Raw genomic sequence first — 24,060 nt, 5'->3', positions numbered from 1 at the left:
TCACGACGTTGTCTTACCCCACAGTGCCCCTCGTCAACTCACAGATCGCGGAAGATACTTTCTTGCCAAAGTCATAGACGACCTACTTTGATCATGTCCTATATAACACAAACTTACTACCGCTTACCATCCTTAAACTAACGGTCTTACCGAACGCCTGAACCGCACATCAACTGACATGCTAGCAATGTATGTTTCCTCCGACCATCGCGACTGGGTCATTGCTCTACCATGTGTGACGTTCGCCTACAATTAATCGCGCCGCGACACAGGTGGCTATTCACCCTCGTATCTCCTCTTCGGCCGTGAGCCGACTTTGCCTTTTGAGGCTCTCATTTCGACCACACTGGACTCACCGGCAGAGTACACTCGAGATGTCATAGCCACAGCGACCCAAGCAGGCCAGATTGCCCGCATTAGTCTTTCTGCTTCACATACACGCCAGAAGTGCAGTTACGACCAGCGCCATCACGACGTGGACTACGAACCAGGTGCTCTTGTGCTAGTTTGGTATCGAACTCGGCGTGTTGGTCTTTCGGAGAAATTCATCTCACGACCCTACGGCCCTTACCGCATCCTTCGCCAGGTGACCCCTGTCACATATGAAGTGTCTCCGCTGGATGCCACGGTGCCCTCACCTCTCTCTGATATCATCCACGTCAGCCGTCTCAAACCTTACCTTTCTCAAACTGATCAGTCGCACCAATAAGGTGCTTTTTCCGACGGGGGTGAAGTCACAGTCGGTCATGTTGGAAGAAGAGGATGCTGCTGGTGGCCTTGTAGACGACGAAGAGTTCGCTGCTCTACGCACGTTGGCTCCGCCATTAAAAGCCATCTGTGAATAGACGCACGCTTCTTCCTTCCCGTAACATTATATATATATATATATATATATATATATATATATATATATATATATATATATATATATATATATATATATATATATATATATATATATCACACAATCCGGGAGTTAAATACTCCGTAGAATAGAAGCACGTCTAAAAAAAATACCGTGGCGTTACTAACGTTTAGGCACCGGGACTGCCCTTAGTCAGAGTGATGCGACGGCCCTGCAACTGCGGAGAGAGGTGAGGCAATAATGTTGTATGATTGTACATATCAATGACGTATCACAAGACTGTTCATGGTTTAGAACGAACTGATAAAAACACGTACGTAAACAGGGTACGTGATGTGACAAAAGCGCGCGACAACAGGAAGTGCACGTGTATCAAAAAAAAAATTAAGTAAGCACGACAGCTGATATCTCAAGAAAAACCCGTTATAACAGGAAAGGCGTGTGCGCAATCGGACAAAAAAGGGCTTCAATGGACATGTCGCAGCGGCGAAGTCATACATCAAAATAAAATACTAAAGTAGGCAAAACACGTGGCAGCATGAAATGCACGGGAACACATTTTCACATACCAGCCGAAAGTGATAGCGAAAAAATGTAAATGTGTTATAATAATACGGGGCAACAGAAGTCACGAGGAGGTAGCCCACTAAACGGGTAGAAAGTAATGTTTCCCAGCACTTTCATTGGTTTCACTAGTTACCACTTTAAATTTATAGATAAGATATGATGCTCAAAGCTCCCCATCATGGTGGGAACAAAAACCAAATTGAAAGATTGTTGCGGTGATATTATCAACTGAGTGACCCGTAATAAACATCTGTTCAGATAACGAAAGATTAGGAGGAGTATCAGCATGACTCTTATGGTTGTTAAAGAGGTACCTGAACTGCGTTTCAGATTGTCCAATGCACTGTAATTTACAAACAAAGCTCTAAACAAGTATATGCAGTTGTTTGCGTCGCACTTTTCATTTTCATGTATGAATCGGAGGCAGCGCTTTTGGCAATGAACTATGTTGTCACGTGTACACAAACATGGCATCGTGTTTTCTTCCAAGGTCGGCAACCCGCCGTCTGAGCAATCCTCGTTTTAGAAGAGGTTAGGATGTCATGCAGATTACTAGACACTCTGAAGGCTACTCAAGGTTGTTCAGGACAGAATAATTTTAGGTGATCACTCGGCACTAGTATTTTGAGATGTTTTGTTTTGGGTTGTTTTGGGATTAACAAAACTTTTGGAACCGATGCTGAGTGGATTAGAACAAGGTTTGTTTGTCTGAGAACGGGCTATTGCTTTAATGCGCGGAAAAAATCGTTCCGATTAAGCGTTTCGGCTGTTATGACGGCATCTTCAAAAATGCGACGTAGGTATTCGTGCTTCATTAAAGCTTCCCTTGCTTGTTGACAGACTTCATGAAAGTGTGACTGTTCCGAGCGCATATTTTTAAAGCTGAGCGGCTGACCATACAGGATACTGGTATTCCAATGTTCCACGTGCAAACTTTTAAAGTGAAAATAACGATACCTGTCCGTTGGTTTTCTGCGCACTTTATGGTTAATTTGTTCTTAGGCACGGAAACCGCAACATCGAGAAGGTTCAGAACAGAAGAGAGTACTCATGCGAAAAAAGAATGACTGGGTGGACGGGATTGAAATCAGGTATAAAGGATAAAAGTTCATTTTGACCATGAGGCTAGATCAGAAAAATGTCAACTATAAATCACTTATAATAAAGAGGTTTCAATACTCTATTGATAATAAAGTCATTTTCTAGAAGACACATAAAATCGCTGGCATATTTAGGTCCAATGCGAGTGTCCATTGATGTGCCACTTATTTGAATATAACGTGAACCATCATTCTCAAAATAATGACGTTCTAAAATTACTGCAGTAATGTCACTAGTATATGTCGCTTCCAACGGGTTATTCATCAGACGTTCTGATATATGGATGAACAACTGCCTTAGTGCCATCATTATTGGAAATTATATATATATATATATATATATATATATATATATATATATATATATATATATATAAGCACCCTACGAACAACGGCACCAAGTACCACCTAAGGATAATTACTTGCACTGACTAATTGAATTCACGCAATTAAATATTACTGGAGCCAAGGTTTGTAAGTGTGGAACTGGCTAACACTTCCAGGGTTATTTCTAGTACCAAAACATAAGTACCCCAGAAAGTGGAGGGGAAAATAGGGCGCCGTAGCTGAATAGGTAAGAGCATCGCACGTGCAATTCCAAGATGAGGGATCATTCCCCACCTGCGGCCAGTTGCTTTTTCATCCATTCTCATTTCCATCCACTTATTGCTTTATTTCAATCAATAAGTACAAGCAATTTTGTCTATGTTGTGCATGGTGTGTTTGTTGGATTCTTATGATTATTAAATATCGGGTCCCTCGGTTCCCTTTCTTCCCGTTGCTATATATATATATCGAGGCAACGGTGCGCTCCCTCAGTAACGCCGCAGGCTCCAGTCCTGGCCGGCCACGCACGATAGCGCCCGGCCGAGCCTGCAATCACCGCTCGCGCTGACGAGTCACTCTGTTCTCTACTTCTTCGACTGCTGGCTCAGATGACGGACGTCCCCGTAATATATATCAAGGAAGTAATTCTTTGGATCTGGTGTTTTATAAATTAAAATTAGTGCACCCGCACGTAAAAAAGCAAAAAAACAAATATTTAATTTCGACGTTTGGGCTGGGGTCTGGCCTTTATCGAGAGTGCGATTGCATAATACCGGAGTGCAAGTTATACATTTTCGTTCTCAGAGTGACGTGAAAGGAAGAGAAAGTTTAGGTAGCCTATGACTACAAACACGTCTACATTCAGAAGCATCATGAATACCAACAGGGGCATATTCACAAGTAAAAAAAAGTGTAGGTAGCTTATGAATACCACAATGTGTACATTCAGTGGCGTCCACAAGCGTGGGACAATGGAAATATAGGATAGAAAAACGCAGCCTGTGGAATTCAGGGGAGAGGGGCCACATGTTAGCATAAAGCATGCGAGTGGACGCAACTGCCAGAATAGTGTTTCTCTTGATTTTTTTGAAGTTACTGCAACTTTTATGAGACCACGAAGACCTTCACCGGGTTACATGACACTCATACTGTGACCACCACTAACTTCCATGTTCCGCGACCAGCATTTAGTTGTGTTTGCACACGTGGTATCTTTTGCGTTTGCGGGCAAGGTGTTTGTTATACAGTCTATACAGTGTATGACAATTACCAGAAACGGTAAAGGAAGAATTACATGACAAAATGAAGTTATGACATCAAAATAAGAGTAGGGCGTGAAGAATGTAATAAATCTTGCGGAAATATACATATAGCTTCATAAACATGCTATATTTTACATACCGTATATAAGCGTTTCTAAATCTATAAAACAGGCAGGAAAATTATTCATTGGGGTACCAAACAAGTCCGCAATCTTGGAAACATTGCCCTTGCTAGTTGGGCATACACGTCAGCCAACCTATGCTTTCAATAATTCCCCTAGAAATTGCCCTGAATTTGCGTATTAGAAATTACTCGAAAGCTTCTATGTCGTAGTGAGCGGAGAATCCTGATTTCAAAATAGTCGTCTCAAATTTTTCAAAAGGGTGGCCTAGTTTGTGCACATCTTTGGAGAGGGGGAGCTGTGATACAGAATTTACATGCGATTTGTGATTAAAGCGTAGCCTAAAAGGGGTTTCCGTTTGTGCGATGCATCGTGCGCGGCAAATTCTGCATTCGATGAGATATACAAACGTTACAAATGTTGCAGTTGTAATTCCCTCGGATTTAAAGTGAAAATAAAGACGCGTAGCTCTTGGCCCCATTAGCGGTACTCATCATGGTGCCGAGCTTGCATCGAAGTTTTCCGCACGGTTCGCAGCCTTCGATTCTTGCTGAGTTAATGTTGGAGGATGTGACATTTCTGAGGTTGGTGGTTCGTCTGTATACCCCCTGCGGAGGCTGATGAACTACTTGACGCATTTTCTCGCTCTGTAAGAGTAAGGTATGATGTTTCCGGAGGATACGATTTATCTTAGTGGTTGATGTTGAATACACGAGGAAAAGGTTGATCCGTGAGTCTGGGGGAGCTGGTTTGCTGTTGATGAGCGCATGACGGTAAAGGTTGTCTGCTTTTTGAAACGCGTCGCTGGTAACATAGGGAGCATAACGTGGGCGTACGTAGTAAGTCGTTACGGAGTTTTTTCACAGTTGTATGGAAAGTCATCTTCCTGAGTGCTTATCCGCTTGACACAAAGACCATGGCTGGACGGGTTGCTGTTTTACAGTGTTTTACATGGCCACTACAAAAGTGTACGTGTTGGTGCTTATCGTTTGGTTTTCTGTAAACGTATTTGACAAGCTTGTTGTTGTTCACACTTACACTAAGCTTCAGAAAGGTGATATTGGAAGCCGAATGTCTATGGGAGAATGACATGGTTGGATAGACTGCATAGAACTGAGAAAGGAACTTCAATAACTCTTCCTTGCCGTGGGACCCGATTAGGAATACGTCGACTTATAACCTTTTGTAAAACATAGGTTTTAGCACGCAGCTCTCAAGAAACTGTGATTCCAGAATTCCCATGAATATGTTGGCGTAATTGGGACCTATTTTATTGCCCATAGATGTGCTGTTGACTTGCACGAACTGCTATTCATTAAAATCAATATTATTTAGCTCTAATACCAATTTTAAGAGCATTTTAGTGTGTGAAGATCAATGGGTTTCTCAAGCACAGACACTGCAAACGCACGTAGAACTGCTTGAATGCCATCCACGTGTGGTATGTTTGTATACAGGGATACAACATCCAGGGTCACTAAGAGGCTGCCTGTGGGGGTACAAAGGTCAATTATTTTGGATAGGAAGTGAGTGGTGTCTTTTATGTAGGAAGCGAAGGAAGGCGGAATTCCTCTAATTAGGGCTTCTACGTAGCTCGAAATTTTCTCTGTTATGGTTACAATCTGAGAGGCAAAGAGTCAATTCGGTCTATTTGCATGTATTTTTTATAGAAGATAAAACGTGCCTGTGGTAGGGCGTAAAAGAAGCAGGGATTTAAAAACGGCATCATTGCTCCTGTTTCCTTTTAAAAGATCACTGAGGGTCCTCCGAACGACTTCGTTGAACGCTAAACTGAGGTATGTGCCTACCTGTTTGTAAAAGATGGTTTTCTCTAGCTAGTGGCCGGCTTCTCTTATGTGGCCCTTTGTATGCATTAGTACAACGGCGCCGGTTTTGTCCGCGGGCTTTATAATTATGTCCGTCCAACCAATGAGGCTTCTTAATGCGTTTTCTTCTTTTTTTATTGAAGTTTCTGCGGAAGGGATTTTTCTTTCTAATCTCCGACACTCCATCCTGCTGAACTGCCTAATGTATATGTCGAGGTACTTGTCACGCTCGGGTGGGAGTGCCCAATGCCGGGCTGACGGTCGTAGACGGCGTTCGTGGGGACGCGGATATGTGTCATGATAAAACTCGCGAACTCTGAAATATTGGAAAAAATTGCCCAAATCCTTGTACAGCTGGAGTTCGCTCCAATATCCGGTGGCGGGACAAACATTTAGACCTTTCGACTGCACTCAAAACCAGAAAGATTCGCATTGGACAGATCAACTACATTTGGTTCTCTTTGTGGTTTCACAAAAGTTGCAGTAAGTTCAAACAAAGACAAGAGCCAAAAGGAATAAACTGAAACTGAAGAGAAACAAACCGCAAACAGCTGCGTCCCCTGGGATGCTCTATGTTAACATGTGACCTCTCTCCCCTGCATTCCACTGGCTGCGCTTTTCCATGGTACATTTCTCACGCCCCTCCCTTGTGGACGTGACTGAATGTATAAGTGTTTGTATTCATAGGATACCTACATTTTATTTGTTTATTTGGACGAGTGAATGTACGCATCTTGGTATTCATGACGCCACTGAATGTACGCGTGTTTGTAGTCAGAGGCTACCTACGCTTTCTCTCTTTCTTTTTCTTCACTCTGAGAGAAAAAAATATATAAATTCAGCTCTGTGAGCTTGCAATCACGCCATTGATGAAGGCGAGACCCCAATCGTAGCCTCGAAATTAAATTATTATTTCTTGTTATTAAAGTGTCCGTGGACTTGTTTATATATATATATATATATATATATATATATATATACATATATTGCAGCTGATGTTAGTTTACTGGTCTACTGCGGACCACCGTAGCTGCACTTTGTTTCTCGAAGAGGCCGGACGGAAGACGTGGGAGCACCTAATAACAGGTGGGAATGTGGTAAGCGGGGGGTTTCAACCATGGATCCGGGATATAAAGGAGGTGAGACGTAATACTAAGTTTAAATGCACCCAGCTTGAACAAGCTCATCTGCGATTGATTTCGATGTTCTTGCGCTAATTAATATTGTTGCAATAACACTGCTCTGCACATACACTTAGTGCGTATGTTTGTACCAAGCTTCATTTTACAGCGTTTTCGTTGCCTTATGTGCATTAGACGGCTGAGACGACGCTTGACGACTGGCGCGCTCGCACGGAGCATGCACGCTTATGTACGTCGCGAATGCGGTAGAGAAACACGTGTAGTTTTTTCTTGCGAAAATAACTATATGGACACTCCAGGCGCATTTTTGTCGTCGGCGTCGTCGTGATGTTCCGTATAAAGTCCAAGCGCGATAACACTGTCGCTGCACGGCGCATGCTGTATGTGCCAGTGAAAGCGTGTGAGGATGAGCCGACGATCGCGGCTCAATCTTGCGCGCGCAAGAGTGGAAAGCGGCGAGGAAGGGCGCCGTCTTCCGTCACACGCATGGTACCAGTGAGAGGTGAGGTAGGAGTGGGGCGTTGTACTTCGGGCAGAAACTGCTCATGGCGCGACCACGCGCGGTCTTTACATTGAAAGCGATCTGGCTTGTGAGCAGAGTTCAGGTGGGCCGACGGCTCGTAGCTTCTCGCCGCTCGGTTTGCATTGAAGCGATAGACACGACGAAGGTCACTTCGTTCGCTGCTGCTGGCGCGCGTCCTCTCGCCTGCGTTTTGACAGCAAGTGTACGTGGTCATCCAGTTTTATATGTACCAGTTTGTCTGCGCCCGCTGCCACCATGCTTGTTAATTTAGTTAGTAAGCGAATGTTCACAAATTTATGCGGCTTATAAAACTACTATGCTTACTTAGTATGGCTGCCTACTAATTACCCATCGCAATCGATGCTTCGCCTTTCAGGCAAAACTGCTACTTCTTATTATATTTTTACTGCTTTAGTTGCCACAACACTGGTTTGTCCCCCGTTTCAATCGACGGGGAGTGACTGACAGCGAATAAAACAACGTATATGTCTATAATATTTGGTTTACGTTCGGACAAAATCGGACGGGCATTTAGCTTAGCAAAGGCTGCCGGGCGATCCTAAAACACTTATCGCTAAGCGACGAGAAGGCTGAATGCCGCGTTAAGTTTAATAAATATGCACTCTACCATGTGAAGTCTGCGATGAAAAGATATTGGTGAGCACTTGTTGAGTTCTACCTCTTAAATGGGCTCTTTCTTAACCAGCAAGAGTGCGGTGGGTGCGACCGCGTGGCGTTTGTTCCTTACTTTAATCCAGTGCAGTACGGTTTATTATCAGGATTTAGTAAGCCAAAGTTAGTTCAATCTAGTTGCGCTTGTATCTAAAGCCAACCTGTGGCGCACCTCCGGCGAAGTTCTGCTCTACAGAGATTACTCGCGGCGCCCATAATTGATGGGGTTTAAGAGAGAGAGCAAATGATAAAGGATAGGTAGGAAGGTTAACCAGGGCTTAGCCCGGTTGGCTACCCTACACTGGGAAAACGGAAAAGGGGACGGAAAGATTAAAAGAAGAAGAGAAAATATACTGGGTATATCGTTCGGTCACTCAGTCCAGATCACAGACGCCGACTCAATCCAGTAGCTTTCAAATATCGCAGCAGACCTTTTGTGGCCTTTTGTTTTTTTTAGAGGTTTAACCTCCTAAAAGAACACTATAACCTATTTTTTTACCACCATGGGTTCTCTGGGGCGATCCCTAATTGAAGTACAAGAATGTTGTTGCATTTCACGTCCATCGAAGTGCGGCTGGGGCCGAACACGCGATCTTGAGCTTAGTAGCAGAACACCTTATTAACTAAGCCGCCGCGGCGGCTGCAGGCACACTCTAGTTAAGTACTGTTGGCAGACACTTTACCACATGTAATGACTTAATTTATGGATAGTTAGCTCGACAAGCTGGGAAAGTAAATTTTTTGCGCACGGTTTGCACTTTGCGCACAGTTTGTATTTTCATGCGAATATCTGGCAGGGCGCGCGAGCTCCAAATGGGATGGTAATAATACCATTTCAACACTCCATAGAGGCAGTTTTCCTTGTTCTTTCGCATTTGTTTTTGTTTTTTTACACATCATCCCCTAAATAAAATATCTAGTGGTTGTTCTTGATATACTGGAGTAGTCTACAGCATGTAAAACATTTAATCCAGTGTTTCTCTCTTGGACAGGTATGATTTTACCGCTTTGGAAAGAACGGCGTGCTGTACAAGATATGAATCATCCGAATTAAGAGGGGCGAAGGTTCCGATTTCCAAGTAACAAAATTGACAGAAGTGCGCTCCAGACATTCCCAGCCATGTGACTTCACCTCTGGCGTGCCGAGTCGCCTTATTATTCTGCGAGACACAGCAATCCAATCTGTTTTCAGATTCAGTAAAATGTGTAAAACTCGCACGCCCTCTAGCGACATGTGTCACCACTCCGTACGAAATGTTTGAAGCAAGCTGTTCGGTTTGACTGGACACCAGAACCAGCTGATATAATTGGCCCGCATGAAGCGCCAGACTGTAGCAACACGCTATGAAAGTTACAGTTGAAGGTACCAGTCACAGGTTCTGTGAAGGGGATACAGCACAATCTGCAGCAGAATATGATGTTTTGGGCTGCCTGCTTGCACAAACTTTATAACGTCTTAAAGCAACAGTAGGACAGCAAAAAAAAAGTACGAAAGCCGCATAGTCAATGCTTTCAACTGATCAAACAGCTGGAAACAGTGAGAAAGATTGCGTGAGATTTAAGAATTCAGAAAGACATCCTTGCCAGCGAGCGCGATCAGGATAGAGAGAGAACGACGAGTTTTAGCATACAAAGAAAAATGACAAAGACGTCATGTTCTACACTTGTTTACCAAGCTATGAAGATTGTCGATTTGGTGTCCTTCCTAGAGCCGTGTGATAATGGCAGCAATGTTCCTCGTGTGGAAGGAGACAGCACTAAAACTACTATCAAGGGACGTAAAATAAAACTGACTGTTGCAAACGAGTTCTTTTTATTTTTTTATTTTTTGGTTTTCAGGCAGACTTGACTCACAGGTTCTGTATTGCGCAGTCAACTGTGTCCAGTGTTTGCACATTTTTGATAAACTTCCTTTATGCTACTTTAGGTAGTATGCATTTGTGCAAATGAAGGGAGGGAATTAGGGGCAAAGTGCCAAGTGAATTCTGTCAACGACATGGATCAACAGGCCTTGTTCTAAATGAAACAAGTCAAGTGGGAAATACCATCCTCTCTGTCATTTCATTCAAGCACATATTCTATGTCCCCAAATACTTTTAAAGCACTATGATACGGTATACAGATTTGTCTCTAAGCTTTTCCGAGGGTCCATGTCAGACTGAGAGTGCGTCACAAAGAGCAAGTTCCAACATTTAGAGCTTGATGAAAATAAATTGATAATAGCAGACAAAGGCTTCCTCATTGCTGGCACTCTGGAAAAGAAAGAGCTCAAACCAAATACACCCCCGTTGCTCAGCGGCGGCACCTTTTCAAAAAGGGAAGATGCAAACTCTAGAGAGATCGTTTCTTTGCGGATGCATGTTGAGCGCCGAATACAGAGAATAAAAGGCCGTCCCATTTTTGACAAGCCCATTCCATTGACTTTAGCTCAGGTTAGTAACCAGATCTAGGCCGTAGCTTCCATCCTGTCGAACTTCTAGAGTGCTATCATTCAACAGAAAGTAAACGAAGATGAGTGCAGTCCGGCACAATGCTCCGGTGACACAGAACCCCCCCCAAAGCAACTGAAGTTACCTAGCTTTCTAAAACAATGGTTCTCTTTTTAATCGCTCCTTCAGCAATAGTACAGGAGGAGGTCACGCAGTTATAAAATTGTCAGGGGGACCTCCTAGCATTAACAATGCATTAAACAACACATTATTGGCAACACAACAATGAAATCAAAGTAAACCAGGTTAACATACCAAATAATGAGAAAATAAAGTGCCTACAATGTATGAAATGCCGGCGTAATACAAGGAAATAAACTAGATACTACGCAACAATCAGACAAACTTCTAAATTGGAAAGCGAAAGACATTGAAAGATAACTGGTAAAGCGAATAAAAAGCGGTACATTAGCAAATGAAAAATAAATTTATTTACATTAAATATTCAAATAGTTCATCTGTAGCCAGCGGGGGGGTCAGCAACTGTGCCTTCACGCCTCTTGAATGTTAATATTGAGCGACAGGTTTTATTATGGGGTGGTGGTTTCTTCCAGTATTATTACGCATAAAAAGAGCAGTATATCTTCTATAGTTATTGTTTATTCGAAGGAGTATGCTAGACGAACACCTCGTACTGTAACTGTCGGTAATAGCAGAAATACTAATTGTATCTAACAAGAGTTCATGGTTGATTGTGCAAATTATCACTAAATCCAATTTGAGGTGAAGAATATAACGCAATGACAGTATACTTCAGGAAATGTAAATTAGTACTGTGTGTGTGTCATATAACTACATAAACTGATGGTCGGCAAGTCTTGACTTTGCAAATGTTGTAGAAGTAACACGAGATTGGAATATGTATTTCCGCAAACTGAGTTGCAATATTGTAAGTTGCAGTGCATAAATGCGTAATAAAGTAAGGTTGGTTTGTGTTGTGAGAAAGGCGAGCATGTTAAAATTCATATTCACATTCCAAAAGCTATTTTATTTAAACCATATCGGCATCTACAATAAACTTAAGGTGGCAGTCCACTTTGATGCCAAAGAACACAACCTCAAGTGCAGGTGAAAGAACCTGTGTTTGAGTTGCATTTCACAAACAAACAAATGATTCAACATTGCATTCACTACTTGTCGCAAATTTTTTTAAGGCAACGCATTCACAACCATACAGGATGTAAAGTCATGCCGTAGAGTTGCAATCATTGGTAACTGACTCATTTGTGGTCGTAAATAATCTTGAGGCCTTGTAAGGGACTCCAGTTCCTTCGTAGCTAGGAAGCACAGGATGAATACAACATATTGGAAGCTGTACAAACTGGTCCCGTACCTAGTAATGGCAATGAGGCTTGTTGTTGCAATCCTTAATAGCCTTACCATCCCTTGCACTATTACACCAATAGCTACGCTGAAAATATTTGAAAAATAAACATAATATTTATGCCGATAGGAGCACTGCAATTTTTGCCATATTAAACGAAAGCAAAAACAAATGAATTAAGGTTCTCAGTTCAAATTTCCCGCCTTCTCTGCAGCTTTTTATCCACTAATTGCCTGCACTTACCACTCAACTGCGTTATCACACTTGCAATTTTTTAGAACTGTGAATTAAAATGTGATTTGTTGAGAGATGGGCGTGATAGTAATGCACTTATGGGCATTTAAAATTGGTAGATTTCTGTCAACCAAAGGACCAGGCAGGATTCCGTAAAGGCTTCTCAACAACAGACCATATTCACACTATCAATCAGGTGATAGAGAAAAGTGCGGAATATAAGCAACCCTTATATATAGCTTTCATTGATTACGAGGAAGCGTTTGATTCAGTCGAAACCTCAGCAGTCATGGAGGCATTACGGAATCAGGGTGTAGACGAGCCGTAAAGTAAAAATACTGAATGATATGTATAGCGGCTCCACAGCCACCGTAGTCCTCCATAAAGAAAGCAACAAAATCCCAATAAAAAAGGCGTCAGGCAGGGAGATACGATCTCTCCGATGCTATTCACAGCGTGTTTACAGGAGGTATTCAGAGACCTGGATTGGGAATAATTTGGGATAAGAGTTAATGGAGAATACTTTAATAACTTGCGATTCGCTGATGATATTGCCTTGCTCAGTAACTCAGGGGACGAATATCAATGCATGCTCACTGAACTGGCGAAGTAAAGCAGTATTGTGGGTCGAAAAATTAATCTGCAGAAAACTAAAGTACTGTTTAACAGTCTCGGCAGAGAACAGCAGTTTACGATAGGTAGCGAGGCACTGCAAGTGGTAAGGGAATACATCTAGTTAGGGCAGGTAGTGACCGCGGATCCGGATCATGAGACGGAAATAATCAGAAGAATAAGAATGGGCTGGGGTGCGTTTGGCAGCCATTCTCCGATCATGAACAGCAGGTTGCGATTATCCCTCAAGAGAAAAGTATATAACAGCTGTGTATTACCTGTACTCACGTACGGGGCAGAAACCTGGAGGCCTACGAAAATGGTTCTACTTAAGTTGTGGATGACGCAACGAGCTAAGGAAAGAAGAATGATAGGTGTAACATTAACGGATAAGAAAAGAGCAGATTCGGTGAGGGAACAAACGCGAGTTAATGGCATCTTAGTTGAAATCAAGAAAAAGAAATGGGTATGGGCAGGACATGTAATGCGGAGGGAAGATAACCGATGGTCATTAAGGGTTACTGACTGGATTCCCAGGGAACGGAAGCCTAGCAGGGGTCGGCAGAAAGTTGGGTGGGCAGATGAGATAAGGAAGTTTGCAGGGACAACATGGCCACAATTAGTACATGACCGGGGTAGTTCGAGAAGTATGAGAGAGGCCTTTGCCGTGCAGTGGGCGTAACCAGGCTGATGATGATGATGATGATGATGATGATAATAATAATGAAGCACAGCAGAGAGGTGGCTACGTCAGGCGGCGTGACTGATAACTGTAGAAGCGTCATGGAAAACACACGCAAGCATTCGCCACTTCCGGCGGCGTTTTCTTTACTTCCTTCGTCAATAAAAAGAAGTTGATCCATAAATATTTTGACAAGCAACGGTTAAATTGGTGAATTTTCGTTTTTCCTTCCTCTCTGGCTGTTGCCACAGCTCTATCCCTTAGTAGATCGCCTAATTTCTCAACTCCTTGAGACTCTTGCTTACAGTTACAAACTTTTCACGAAAAGTGCTGTACAAATAAGGAAAAACGAGCCGAATTAACGGGTTAAATTTATATTGCTTATAGGTTTAACGATTACTGCAGGGATTGATGATGGACGCTGTTTCGCATGATTTTATTTTCCACCTTATCTAACCCATATCGCGGGTATATGGTTCCGAGGATCTACCGGCATCGCGGCGAGCCATAACTCGAGGAAGTAATGAGGCAAAAGGAAAAGTTTAACGCAACAGGCGTTTTCTCCGGTCGCAGCTCCTTTTTCGAGCATACAAGCCAGCTCACAAGGAACTGAATGCATTTCCTGGTCCCTGGGTCAGTCTAAACAAAGAAGGTTGAACTAACGAAGCAAAAGTAATGCGCGTGACTGTTCCAACAGATGGGGACAACTGAGCGCATCTGCAGTTAATCGCGCGGGCACCGAATCGATGAGCAAATTGGCCTTCACAGACAGGAGATGCCGATAACTATCGCCATGCAAAAGGAGAGAAAAAGGCAGCAAAATCTTAACCGACGAGTAGCTGTCAAGTCTCCAGATTGATTTACGCAATCAATCCCCAATTTACGGAAAGCAACGGATAAGGGCTGTCTGCAAATCTGCAATGTGAAAACAGTTTATAGGAAAATAATGCAGTGAATAAAGCCGTTTCTGCGCTGCAGTCATAGAAGATAATAAATGACTACTAACAAGCCAATAAAAACGTACGGGTGACACGTTGTCGCTGAACAAACGAACTCAACTCGATGTGGCAATTGGCTGGACATGTGGTCGGACAATTCTCATAGTGTATATACTACAACATCCTTGGTAGAATAGCCCTTTCATCTGTCCGCAAATGTCTGTAATCGGTCAATGCGTGTTTACAGATTATCTATTACAATAATTTCATAGATGCCAACAAGTCGATGTTGTTGTAGTGTAGAACACTAGCAGGGATGTTGGGCCCTGAAAACTACAAATGTCAGGTCTCTGAAGAGCACGTATGGATAGTGTACATCCTTGCCACTGTCTTAAATATACCGGACAATCTTAGTGCAACAGCTGTACATTTCCTGTCGCCGTCACAGATGTCAATGATGTAAATAGGCATTACTGCTAAACGATCTCGTATTATGAGTAACGTTTCTGATGGAGAACGTGAAATAATGCACGCATAACGTCTGGAACAATTCGCTTTCACCACAGGGCAGTGAACCATGGAATTCTGTTTATAGCACTGACATCTGAACCTTGCAGTTGTAGAACTTCGCTTCCGGTTTATCGAGTCAACTAGTGTCAGTGCATGAAAGCCTGGAACGTTAGGCTCAGTTGAGCTTCTCTAATGCACCTCCCTCCTCCTTACCACGAAATAGGACTGTGGTGCTTGCCTTGAAGTGGAAGACTGACAGCTAGTCTTGCTATTTAGAGCCCGCTGTACAAATGGTTGGGCACACTGTATTATTTTTCGTTTCGCTCCTAAACACAAATTAATAATTGCGTATTTATTAGGTGTTGTCACCTATGCATTTTGTTAGGACAAAGTACACAATGTACATAGGGGTAGATTGTCGAAACAGATGCTCTCTATGGCGGGAGAAAGCAATGGTTTCTTCACATTGTGTCTCGGCGCCTTGAGACCACCGGTCGTTCTTGCACAGTGGGCTTGCTGTTGAAATTCGCTTTCTTGATTTTGCTTACCTTCATTGACGGAGTCTCTCAGGTAGGACAGGTACGTTGTAATTTCCGTGGAGTATTGGCAATAACGGCCACAGTCACAGCCCGGGCCGTGGTAGAACTTCAGTGCGGTCCCATTGGACGCGAAACTGACATCGGCTTCAATGGCATTCACACCTTGTGCCATGAAGTCATCCAGTTCTTCCAAGCTGTTCGCCATATGCCCGAACACGAATAAAGGTCGAAGGTCGCTAGATGCAGCAGCCTGTACAAACGGAGCAAACATAAAATACCGAGTTTCAATCTCGCCTTGAGAATATTCCTTGGTTTTAATTCCTGTTTTTCTAACACAATTTCCTAATATTACGTTTAACTATTCACACACGTTTTGTATGAGCAACAAACGATGACGACAATGATATATTGCTTTTATTGGCACGAGGGGAGGGATGGCGAAAGAGCGCCAAGAAAAAGGTTTGAAGCAGTCTATGAAGTGGTAAATTACAAAGGGTAAGTGTAGTATGGCTGTACAGAGGCCTAAAACATTCCCTGTAAATGAAGTAAAATATATAGACACTAGAATAATGCCAATGACAAGTGACGTGAGCTATAACCATGAAGCATATTCTATGAATTGTATAATACAATAAGTATGTGTTGCTGCCAGTAGCAGAGCCACCTCACCAGAACCCTTCAGTGCAAGAGCCCAGAGGAATATGCCTACAGCACTAATATAGCAGCAGCACCCTCTAGAGAGAGGGCATGCTACGCATCTTTTGGGATGATAACGTACAACACATCACTAAAAATTAAGCATTGCTTTAGTGCTGAAGAACAGTTCTGCGCCAAGAAACAGCGCGGGATGAAGAGGATACACTTTTGCTGTGCCAGAGGAAAGTACTTTTGCCTTTGTGGTTCTGCTTCCCGACACTCCAGCAAGACGTGGAGGGCCGTTCACCACATCTACCACATTTGGAAGGTTCAGCACCAGTTAAGAGATAGGACTAGGTAGCATATGTGTGCCCTATTCTCAGTCGACAGAAGAGCACATGACATCGTCGTGACTTTGATAGCGGCGGCCAATTTCCTAAGTGCGCTTTAATTACGTGGAGCTTATTGAAAGTTTCGGCATCCCACAAGTGCTGCCACTAGCTCCTTAGCTTTCTTTTAACGGAGAAATGGCTGCAGGTCTGTGGCAGCAAGTACTATGGACAGATTGTTAGCTTTCGTTCTTTAGCAATTTGATCTACTATCCGATTTCTATTTGATGCCGCTGCCCAGGTACCCAGCATATTACCCCATTTTGGTTAGGTATCCAGGGTGCCCCAGCTAACTTCAGCTACAGTTCAAATATATGCGAATGCCACGTAGCTTGACACGACCAAGGTAATGTTGTTTGGCGTTACTTGGAGATACTCAGATCATATTTTTCATTCTACCGAATTGGATAATTAGTCTAATAAATTATTCAATCAACTTCTCAAACATTATAATTAAATTAAAAGTGTAGATGAAGAAATTGTGGAGCAACATTAAAAACTTCCAATAGAGCTTTCTGTTGCTCAGTACGTTCTACATAAATATTTTTCTTCAGGGCGTGAAACTAGCCCCCGAATACACGCAAAATGCCTCGAGCGGCCAGTCACACGGCAATTTCGCGTGCATTTGCAGGCTTCTTTCATGCTCGGAAAAACACTTTTATGTATTCGTAAGACCTTGATGAGGGCTAGTTGGTTCATATTTAGAAGTGAGGTTGAACAGCACGAATAAAACAAGGAGACGAGGAAACAAATACCACACACAAGCGCTGACTGCCAACTGGAAGTTTATTTCCTCGTTTCCTTGTTTTATTCGCGCTGGTCAACCTCAGTTCTAAATACTTTTATGTAGCACGTATTGACAAACAGAAAGGTGTATCGGGAATTGTTCATATTGCTCTACAATTTTCTCATTGGCTCTTTTCATCTAATCATATTATTTGAGAAGTAGAATAAATAATTAGAACTATAATAATCTAATTAGGCGAAACGAAAAAAAAAATTGTCTGAGTATCTCCAAGCGACGCCAAACGACATTACCTTGGCTCTGTCCAGCTACGTGGTATCACATATATTTAAACTCTGGCTAAAGTTAGCTGGGACACCCTGTATAGGTTGTGCATACAAGCTCGTAAAGATCGTTGATTATAGGATTTGTGTGTCTGTGTAATGATTTTAAAGCATTCAGTACACTTAAGGAATCTGAGGATATTAAGATTTCTTGTAGCTGCTTTCCTTAGATGTGTCACAGCCGCCATCACTGCATGGAATTCGGCAGTAAAGATTGTGGTTTTCTGGTGCAGGGCATCTGATTACGAAAATGATGGATCAGCAGCTGCGCATGATGCGCCGCAAGCTTACTTCGATGCGTGTGTGTAAAATTCCGAGCAAGAGTACTTCGACTGGAGTTCAATGAAGTGGATACGAATGTGGGATTCTAGAGCGTGTTTTCTGATTTCAACAACAAATGAAATGCCACACTCTAGCTCCTGCCAGTGCCATGGCGAAGCTAGCTTCGTTGGAACCATTATTTCATGTGTAAGGAGCGCAACACGCACACCCTCACTGAATTTCCTTACACGCAGTGAGAAGGGCTCTCTCACACAAGGTAGGTTGTGAAAAAGTGTACTACATTTGTACTGTTTATAGTAAAATAGCATGAATGCTCACCGTTTAAACTTACTTTCAGAAAGTACAAGAAACTAGAGCATGTTCTCTGTAGATCAGGAGACCACTAATTTGATTCTACGTAGAGGCTGTATGAGACTTGTTATGAAGGAATCGGTCGCGAGGTGGATACTTAGATGGTTAGCAGGATCTAGCATCTTGAGGGCGCTGGGTGTAGCAGATTGATAAACTACAGTACCGTAGTCCGAAAGAGACCCTATAGAAGGCAATTTCTGTCACTACCCCATGTTGTGTGCGACAGGATTTTCAGGATATTCAGTGTTCGTAACCATTTATCTTTAATATTCTTTATGTGGCAAATAAAGGTAAGCCATGATTCTAGTATGATACGCAGGAATTTATGTTCTGTATTTATGGCTACGCGCTTTCCATAGAGTTGAATATTGGGCTCTGGGACCAGGCATATCTTTCCTGTAAACAAGACGCAAGGGATCTTTTGGGGATTTAGCTTAAATACATTCGCATTGGCCCATTTTGACACTTTGTTCAGGCCTAGCTGAACATGTTACTCTCAGATGGAGAGGTTACACGACTTGAATCCTATCTGCACGTCAGCATATGCACAATAAAATAAACTCGTATCGTATACCGCCTCTGAATTTTCAATTCCACAGGTCTGGTCTCGCTATGTCCCCTCTATGTTATTTTTGCAATGCACCTGAAGTTATCAATTATTACTTTCTCTCATACTGCCGCTTTTCTAGAGAAAGAAACCTCTTAGAAAGCATTTAGAAAACTTGGGCTATCGCTGGCCTCGCCAACCATTCTTACTTTTGGGGTGACTTCACTGGGATTCAGCCACAGGAATGCTTTTCTTGTAGTTGACAATTTTATTTGATAGACAAAAAGACTATCTTGCTGAATTTCTAAAATCATCAAATATTTCTATTATTGCATTTCTTTATGCTACCTTCCTTTATCAAAATTCTTAACAATGGTTTCATTAAACTTCTAAATTACATTTCTTGAGTGCCACACTCTACTATTCAGATCTAGTTTTAAGTCTAAACATAACGGAAACCGCCTGCTTCTTAGCCAATCCCCCATAGTGGATATGCGCAAGTGTTTTGGAGAGAAGACAAGACTTTGGCCTCGTCTTCTTTCCTCGATCATTGACCAGGGGTAATGCATGGATTTGCTACCTCTTTAGCCTTCTGAGGATGTTCCATATTTTGGACTCCTTTGTGTAAGATGTTATGCAGCAGAGAAACCTCTCCCAGCTTGCCCTCCTTGCCGATCGTCTGCTCCGCCTTCGCTGTGATTTGATATACTTAAATTTATTGTGGAAACGACGCAGTACGACCCACGCTTTGATTTGTTCCTGTCGTGCCAGACTGCACTCCTCCTTCCACCAGGTGACCCGTTTTTTACATGAAAGACCCTTGTTTGCGAAATTAATTTTTCAGGTGCGTAGGTTATAAAACCACTAAAATGCGCTACTACGACATCAATACTAAAACAGCTGATAAAATCTTGTGTTAAGCACTTCGACTCTTTAGAACGTGCCCAGTTACCGGATATTATTTTCCTACGGGGGGCATGGGGTAGACTGTCGTTTTGTTGTAGTGGATTCAGTGTTACAGGAAAGTGGTCACCGATCAAATGGGTTCTTGACGACATTCCGTTCTATAAAACGGAGGACTGCTTCACCAGTCGTTAAATCTAAGAACATGCATTGTGTCACTTAAAGTTTTTAAAGAGGCACGCACCAAAGGTTACTAGGAAGTTTCCTAGGACGACCCGTTGCCTCACGCGGGGAACATCTCCACAGACTGCTGGGAGCATCAAATTCACCAGCGATAATGTATCGTTCTGGGAGCTCGTCAATTAGCAGGTATAATTCTATTTTGCTGAGTTCGTAATAAAGTGGTTTGTAAATGCAACTAATGGATATCAAGTTGTCGAAAAGTATCGCTCGCACAGACACCGCCTCGAGTGGTGTCTGGAGAGAGATATATTCTGGCAAGCGACATAGTTACCTACAACTAATGCTACACCTCTAGACAAGGCGACAGCATCACCATGGTCTTTCCGAAAGATTTCATGATGTCTGAGGAAGTTTGTTTGAATAGGCTTTAGATTTACCATTCCTCATGCACTGTTGTTCCCCCTGCTGCTACCATAAAACGGGTTTTGGAACTTAGTCAAGCTGCTGACCCAGCTTTTTTTCTCAAGACCTGTCAATATTCAACTGTATGTTGTTTATGGGAAATAAAGAACTTACTTACTTAATAAATTAGTTTGTCGCGTTTCCTTTCCTCCCTGCCCCGCTTTGAGCCATCCCCGACGTGGTGTGCATAGCAGCACATTGGACTACGAATCGAGTGGTCGGGTGGGTTCGCATGACAGCAGTTAGCAGCGGCAGCAGTGGCAGCAGCAGCGGTGGAGGAAGCGGCGGCAGCGGTGGCAGCAGCAGTGACAGCAGCAGCGTTAGCGGGAGCAGCGGCACCAGCAGCGGCAGCAGTGCCACCGGTAGCGGTAGCAGTAGCGGCAGCAGCAGCAGAGGCAGTGGCAGCGGCGGCAGCAGCAGCGCCAGCAGAAGCAGCAAGTAGCAGTAGTGGGAAAGTCGAAAGAACAGGCAAAGAAAGCTTCGCTTCAAAATCTAAAGCGTGACGCTAAGAGGCAGAAAGACAGCGGTGTCAGTTAGCGGGAAAACCGGGATAGAGAATATTCTAGTTGACATCAAGAAAAAAAATGGAGCTCTACAGGCCATGCAATGCGAAGGGTAGATAACCGGTAGACCATTATAGTTAAAGTGTGGGTGCTAAGGGAAAGGAAGCGCAGTCCAGGATGGCAAAAAATTAGGAGCTGTGATGAAATTAGGACATTTGCAGGCGCAAGTTGGAATTAGCTAGCCCAAGACGGGCAATTGGAGATCGCAGGAACAGGCCTCTGTCCTCCAGAGGAGATAAAATAGACGGATAATGATAGTTATGATGAAGATGATAACTTAGAAGTGTGCCGTGGTTTCCCACTGTCTCACTGTATCCCCGGAGCAAACAGGTGAATTGCGCGGGAAGACAACGTCTCTGTAGCTGAGTACTCCAACTGTGGAGCAGATCTCGCGCGGCGTCTGATGCAGCGATTGTCCTAATTTTCAGCGATCTTCGTTCTGATCTCCATTTGATATTCGGAGCCCACCAACAGCGGTAGCATTAACTCCGAGTATAGTTAAGCAGCGATCGCCGTGCGAGCCAGTGATCCGAGCACTTTCAGTCGCGATAGTCGAGCGACAGAATTGCAGTCGACTATAAACCTGTTTCTTCTTCATATCCAGGTCAGTAGACTTCGTTGTTGTGAATAGAAGAGAAAATATAGCAAATAAAACAAAACTTGTTTCTGTTGCTCGTGCCGTGCGCCACTATTATTTACCTTACTGTTCCCAAATCTGTGCGCGTGCTGTAAAAGTTTTACTCATGTGCGGATACGTCGAAATAATTCAGAATTCCCATAATAAGATTGCCTAGCATACTGATGAGCTAGCTAGAGGAGTTACATAAATTATCGCTCACAAGTAAATGTGTGCGATAATGTCCTTATGGAACTGCAACTGTTGCCTAGCTGGTGTCTTATCTAATATTGCCTAGCTTTTGATGAGCTAGCTAGAGTAGTGAAATTGATTATCACTCACAAGTAGATGTGCGCGACAATGTCCTTATGGAACTGCAATGGTGTTTTACAAAATGCAATCGAGTTCGACTATGTTGGAATAAGCTGTAGCTTGTATCATCTATAAGTCGTGTAAGACGTGCTTGTTTATAATTTTCCTCAGTGTGTCCTTTGCAAGGTGGGCCTTACATGTGCATAATACCCATAAAACCAACGTTGTTGTGTTGCATATTATACTTTACTACTTTGCATTGTTGGGTCACCCCAGGAGGTGCCCCAATGTATATGCATAATCACCCTCGCTATAGATGAGGTGTAAGTTGTGCGTAGTGTGGAACCAGTGTATGTGCCGTTCTTTCGGGGCCACCGACGGGGCCCGATGCCTCCCTTCGCAAACACTACAATGGTGCAGTCGACATGTGTCCTAACTGCCTTCCACTTTCCGCCGCTCATCAACTGCAGCCAGCAGCCATGAAGCAGCTCATCGGCGACACCAGCTGCGGCGACACCCGTTCGGCCCGTTTTCATCACAATCAACAAAGCCTGCCGAAGCAGCGCCTCGCCCTTTGGGAATCGCCGCTGATCGCATCGCGCATCGCCAGCCGCCGCCCCCAGGAACCTCAGCAAAATGTCTCGTGGTGTAGAAAACGCACAGCCAAACAGCATCGACGGGATCGGTCTGATAGGAAAGCCCCCTTGTTTTGGAACCGACCGGGAACACCAGTAGTACCGTGGACTCGGTGTCTTGAATATTGAAACACATTTGCTCACCACTGGCGGCAAAGCTTTTTCCACGGCACGCAAAGCCGCATTGTTGAAAACACTTCTTGGGACCTAAGGTCAGAGGCAAGCACCGGTTGCGCTCACCGCGGCATCGGAAATGCCGGGGTCGGCCAAGGACGTTTACTCCGTATCGCTGAAAACGCTAACTCCCAAGTTCAGCCCTCCAGATATAGCACCTACAGCACGACTCTCATTTAAGAACGAGATGCAAGGCGAGACATTGCGCCACGCTTGTCTCTTCGAATTGCAAGACAACGCAAACCAGTGCGATTTTGGGGACCTGAAGGACCAGCTGCTTCTCCATTTACTCATTAGATTGACACCTAGGCGACTACGCAAACGTTTTAGTTCAAGACCCCACACTTGCGTTCGAGAAGGCCGTGAAGGTCATCAAAGATGCTGAGCGCTTCCAGCGTGACCTCCAGGAATACGAGCCCGAAGCGCTCGTACAGCTTAACACATCGCTGCATCCAAGTCCGGGCCACCACCGTCCTTTGCTGCAGGTTTTCACGCTTTCTACCGAGCCCGCCCTCGTCAACTGTCTGGACGTTCGTCGATCCGCCGGCATCAGAGCCGTCCACCTCATTCATAAATTGGCTGCCCGAGATGTGGCTATCAGCATGCTACTACTCAGAACTAGCAAGGTTTGCTACCAGCAAACCTTGCTACCAGCAAACTTACCTTACCAAACCTTACCAGCAAACTGGTAGCAAGGTTTGCTACCAGTGTTCCAAGAGGGGATGGTACTACGGCGCGGTGTGTCGTAGGAGCAAATCCGACATCGCAGTAGCGCTTCCGACACTTCCGACAGGTCACCAGCGACATGGCGCCAGCAAGCCGCCAGGTCACCCAGGCACTTTAGACCTCGTCGTTCAGTGCGTGTCCAGTCGATGGCCCTGTCGGACGACTAGCCATAACCGGTTGTCCTGGAATCTCGGATTTTACGCCCATGTTCAGGTGAACGGAAATCATTGATCCCTATTTGTGGACACCGGCTCCTCGGTTTCCATTCTGTCTAAAGACTTGTTCACGCGGAACCTTGTCGAGCCTCAGGTGTCTGATTCCAGATTAGTAGCTCCCCCAGAAATGGTGAAACACTATTCATGGACAATCGTTCCAGTTCTCGCGTGTTTTCAAGCTCTGGTAACATCCACAAATCACACTGCTGAGACTGTTCTACGTTGTAAAAATGGACGATCACTTCTCTGTGCTGATGTAACCCA

The 24,060-nt window shown here is 43.8% G+C and overlaps 1 protein-coding gene across 1 annotated transcript in view; it reads right to left on the bottom strand.

Annotated features, from left to right (window-relative positions):
• The window catches only part of LOC126518570 (dermonecrotic toxin StSicTox-betaIC1-like), a 66,758-nt gene extending 43,331 nt beyond the window's left edge, over nt 1-23,427 (bottom strand). The window contains exons 1-2 of the mRNA XM_072289894.1: nt 23,194-23,427; nt 15,744-15,984 (exon numbers count right to left, since the gene is read on the bottom strand). Of these exons, the coding sequence (XP_072145995.1) occupies nt 15,744-15,984; nt 23,194-23,427 (475 nt within the window). The remainder of the gene's footprint in view (nt 1-15,743; nt 15,985-23,193) is intronic.
• Between the last annotated feature and the right edge of the window lie 633 nt (nt 23,428-24,060).

Source organism: Dermacentor andersoni, chromosome 1, assembly GCF_023375885.2.
Source record: "Dermacentor andersoni chromosome 1, qqDerAnde1_hic_scaffold, whole genome shotgun sequence".
Classification (NCBI taxonomy): domain Eukaryota; kingdom Metazoa; phylum Arthropoda; class Arachnida; order Ixodida; family Ixodidae; genus Dermacentor; species Dermacentor andersoni.
This window is presented reverse-complemented; position numbering and strand designations above follow the sequence as displayed.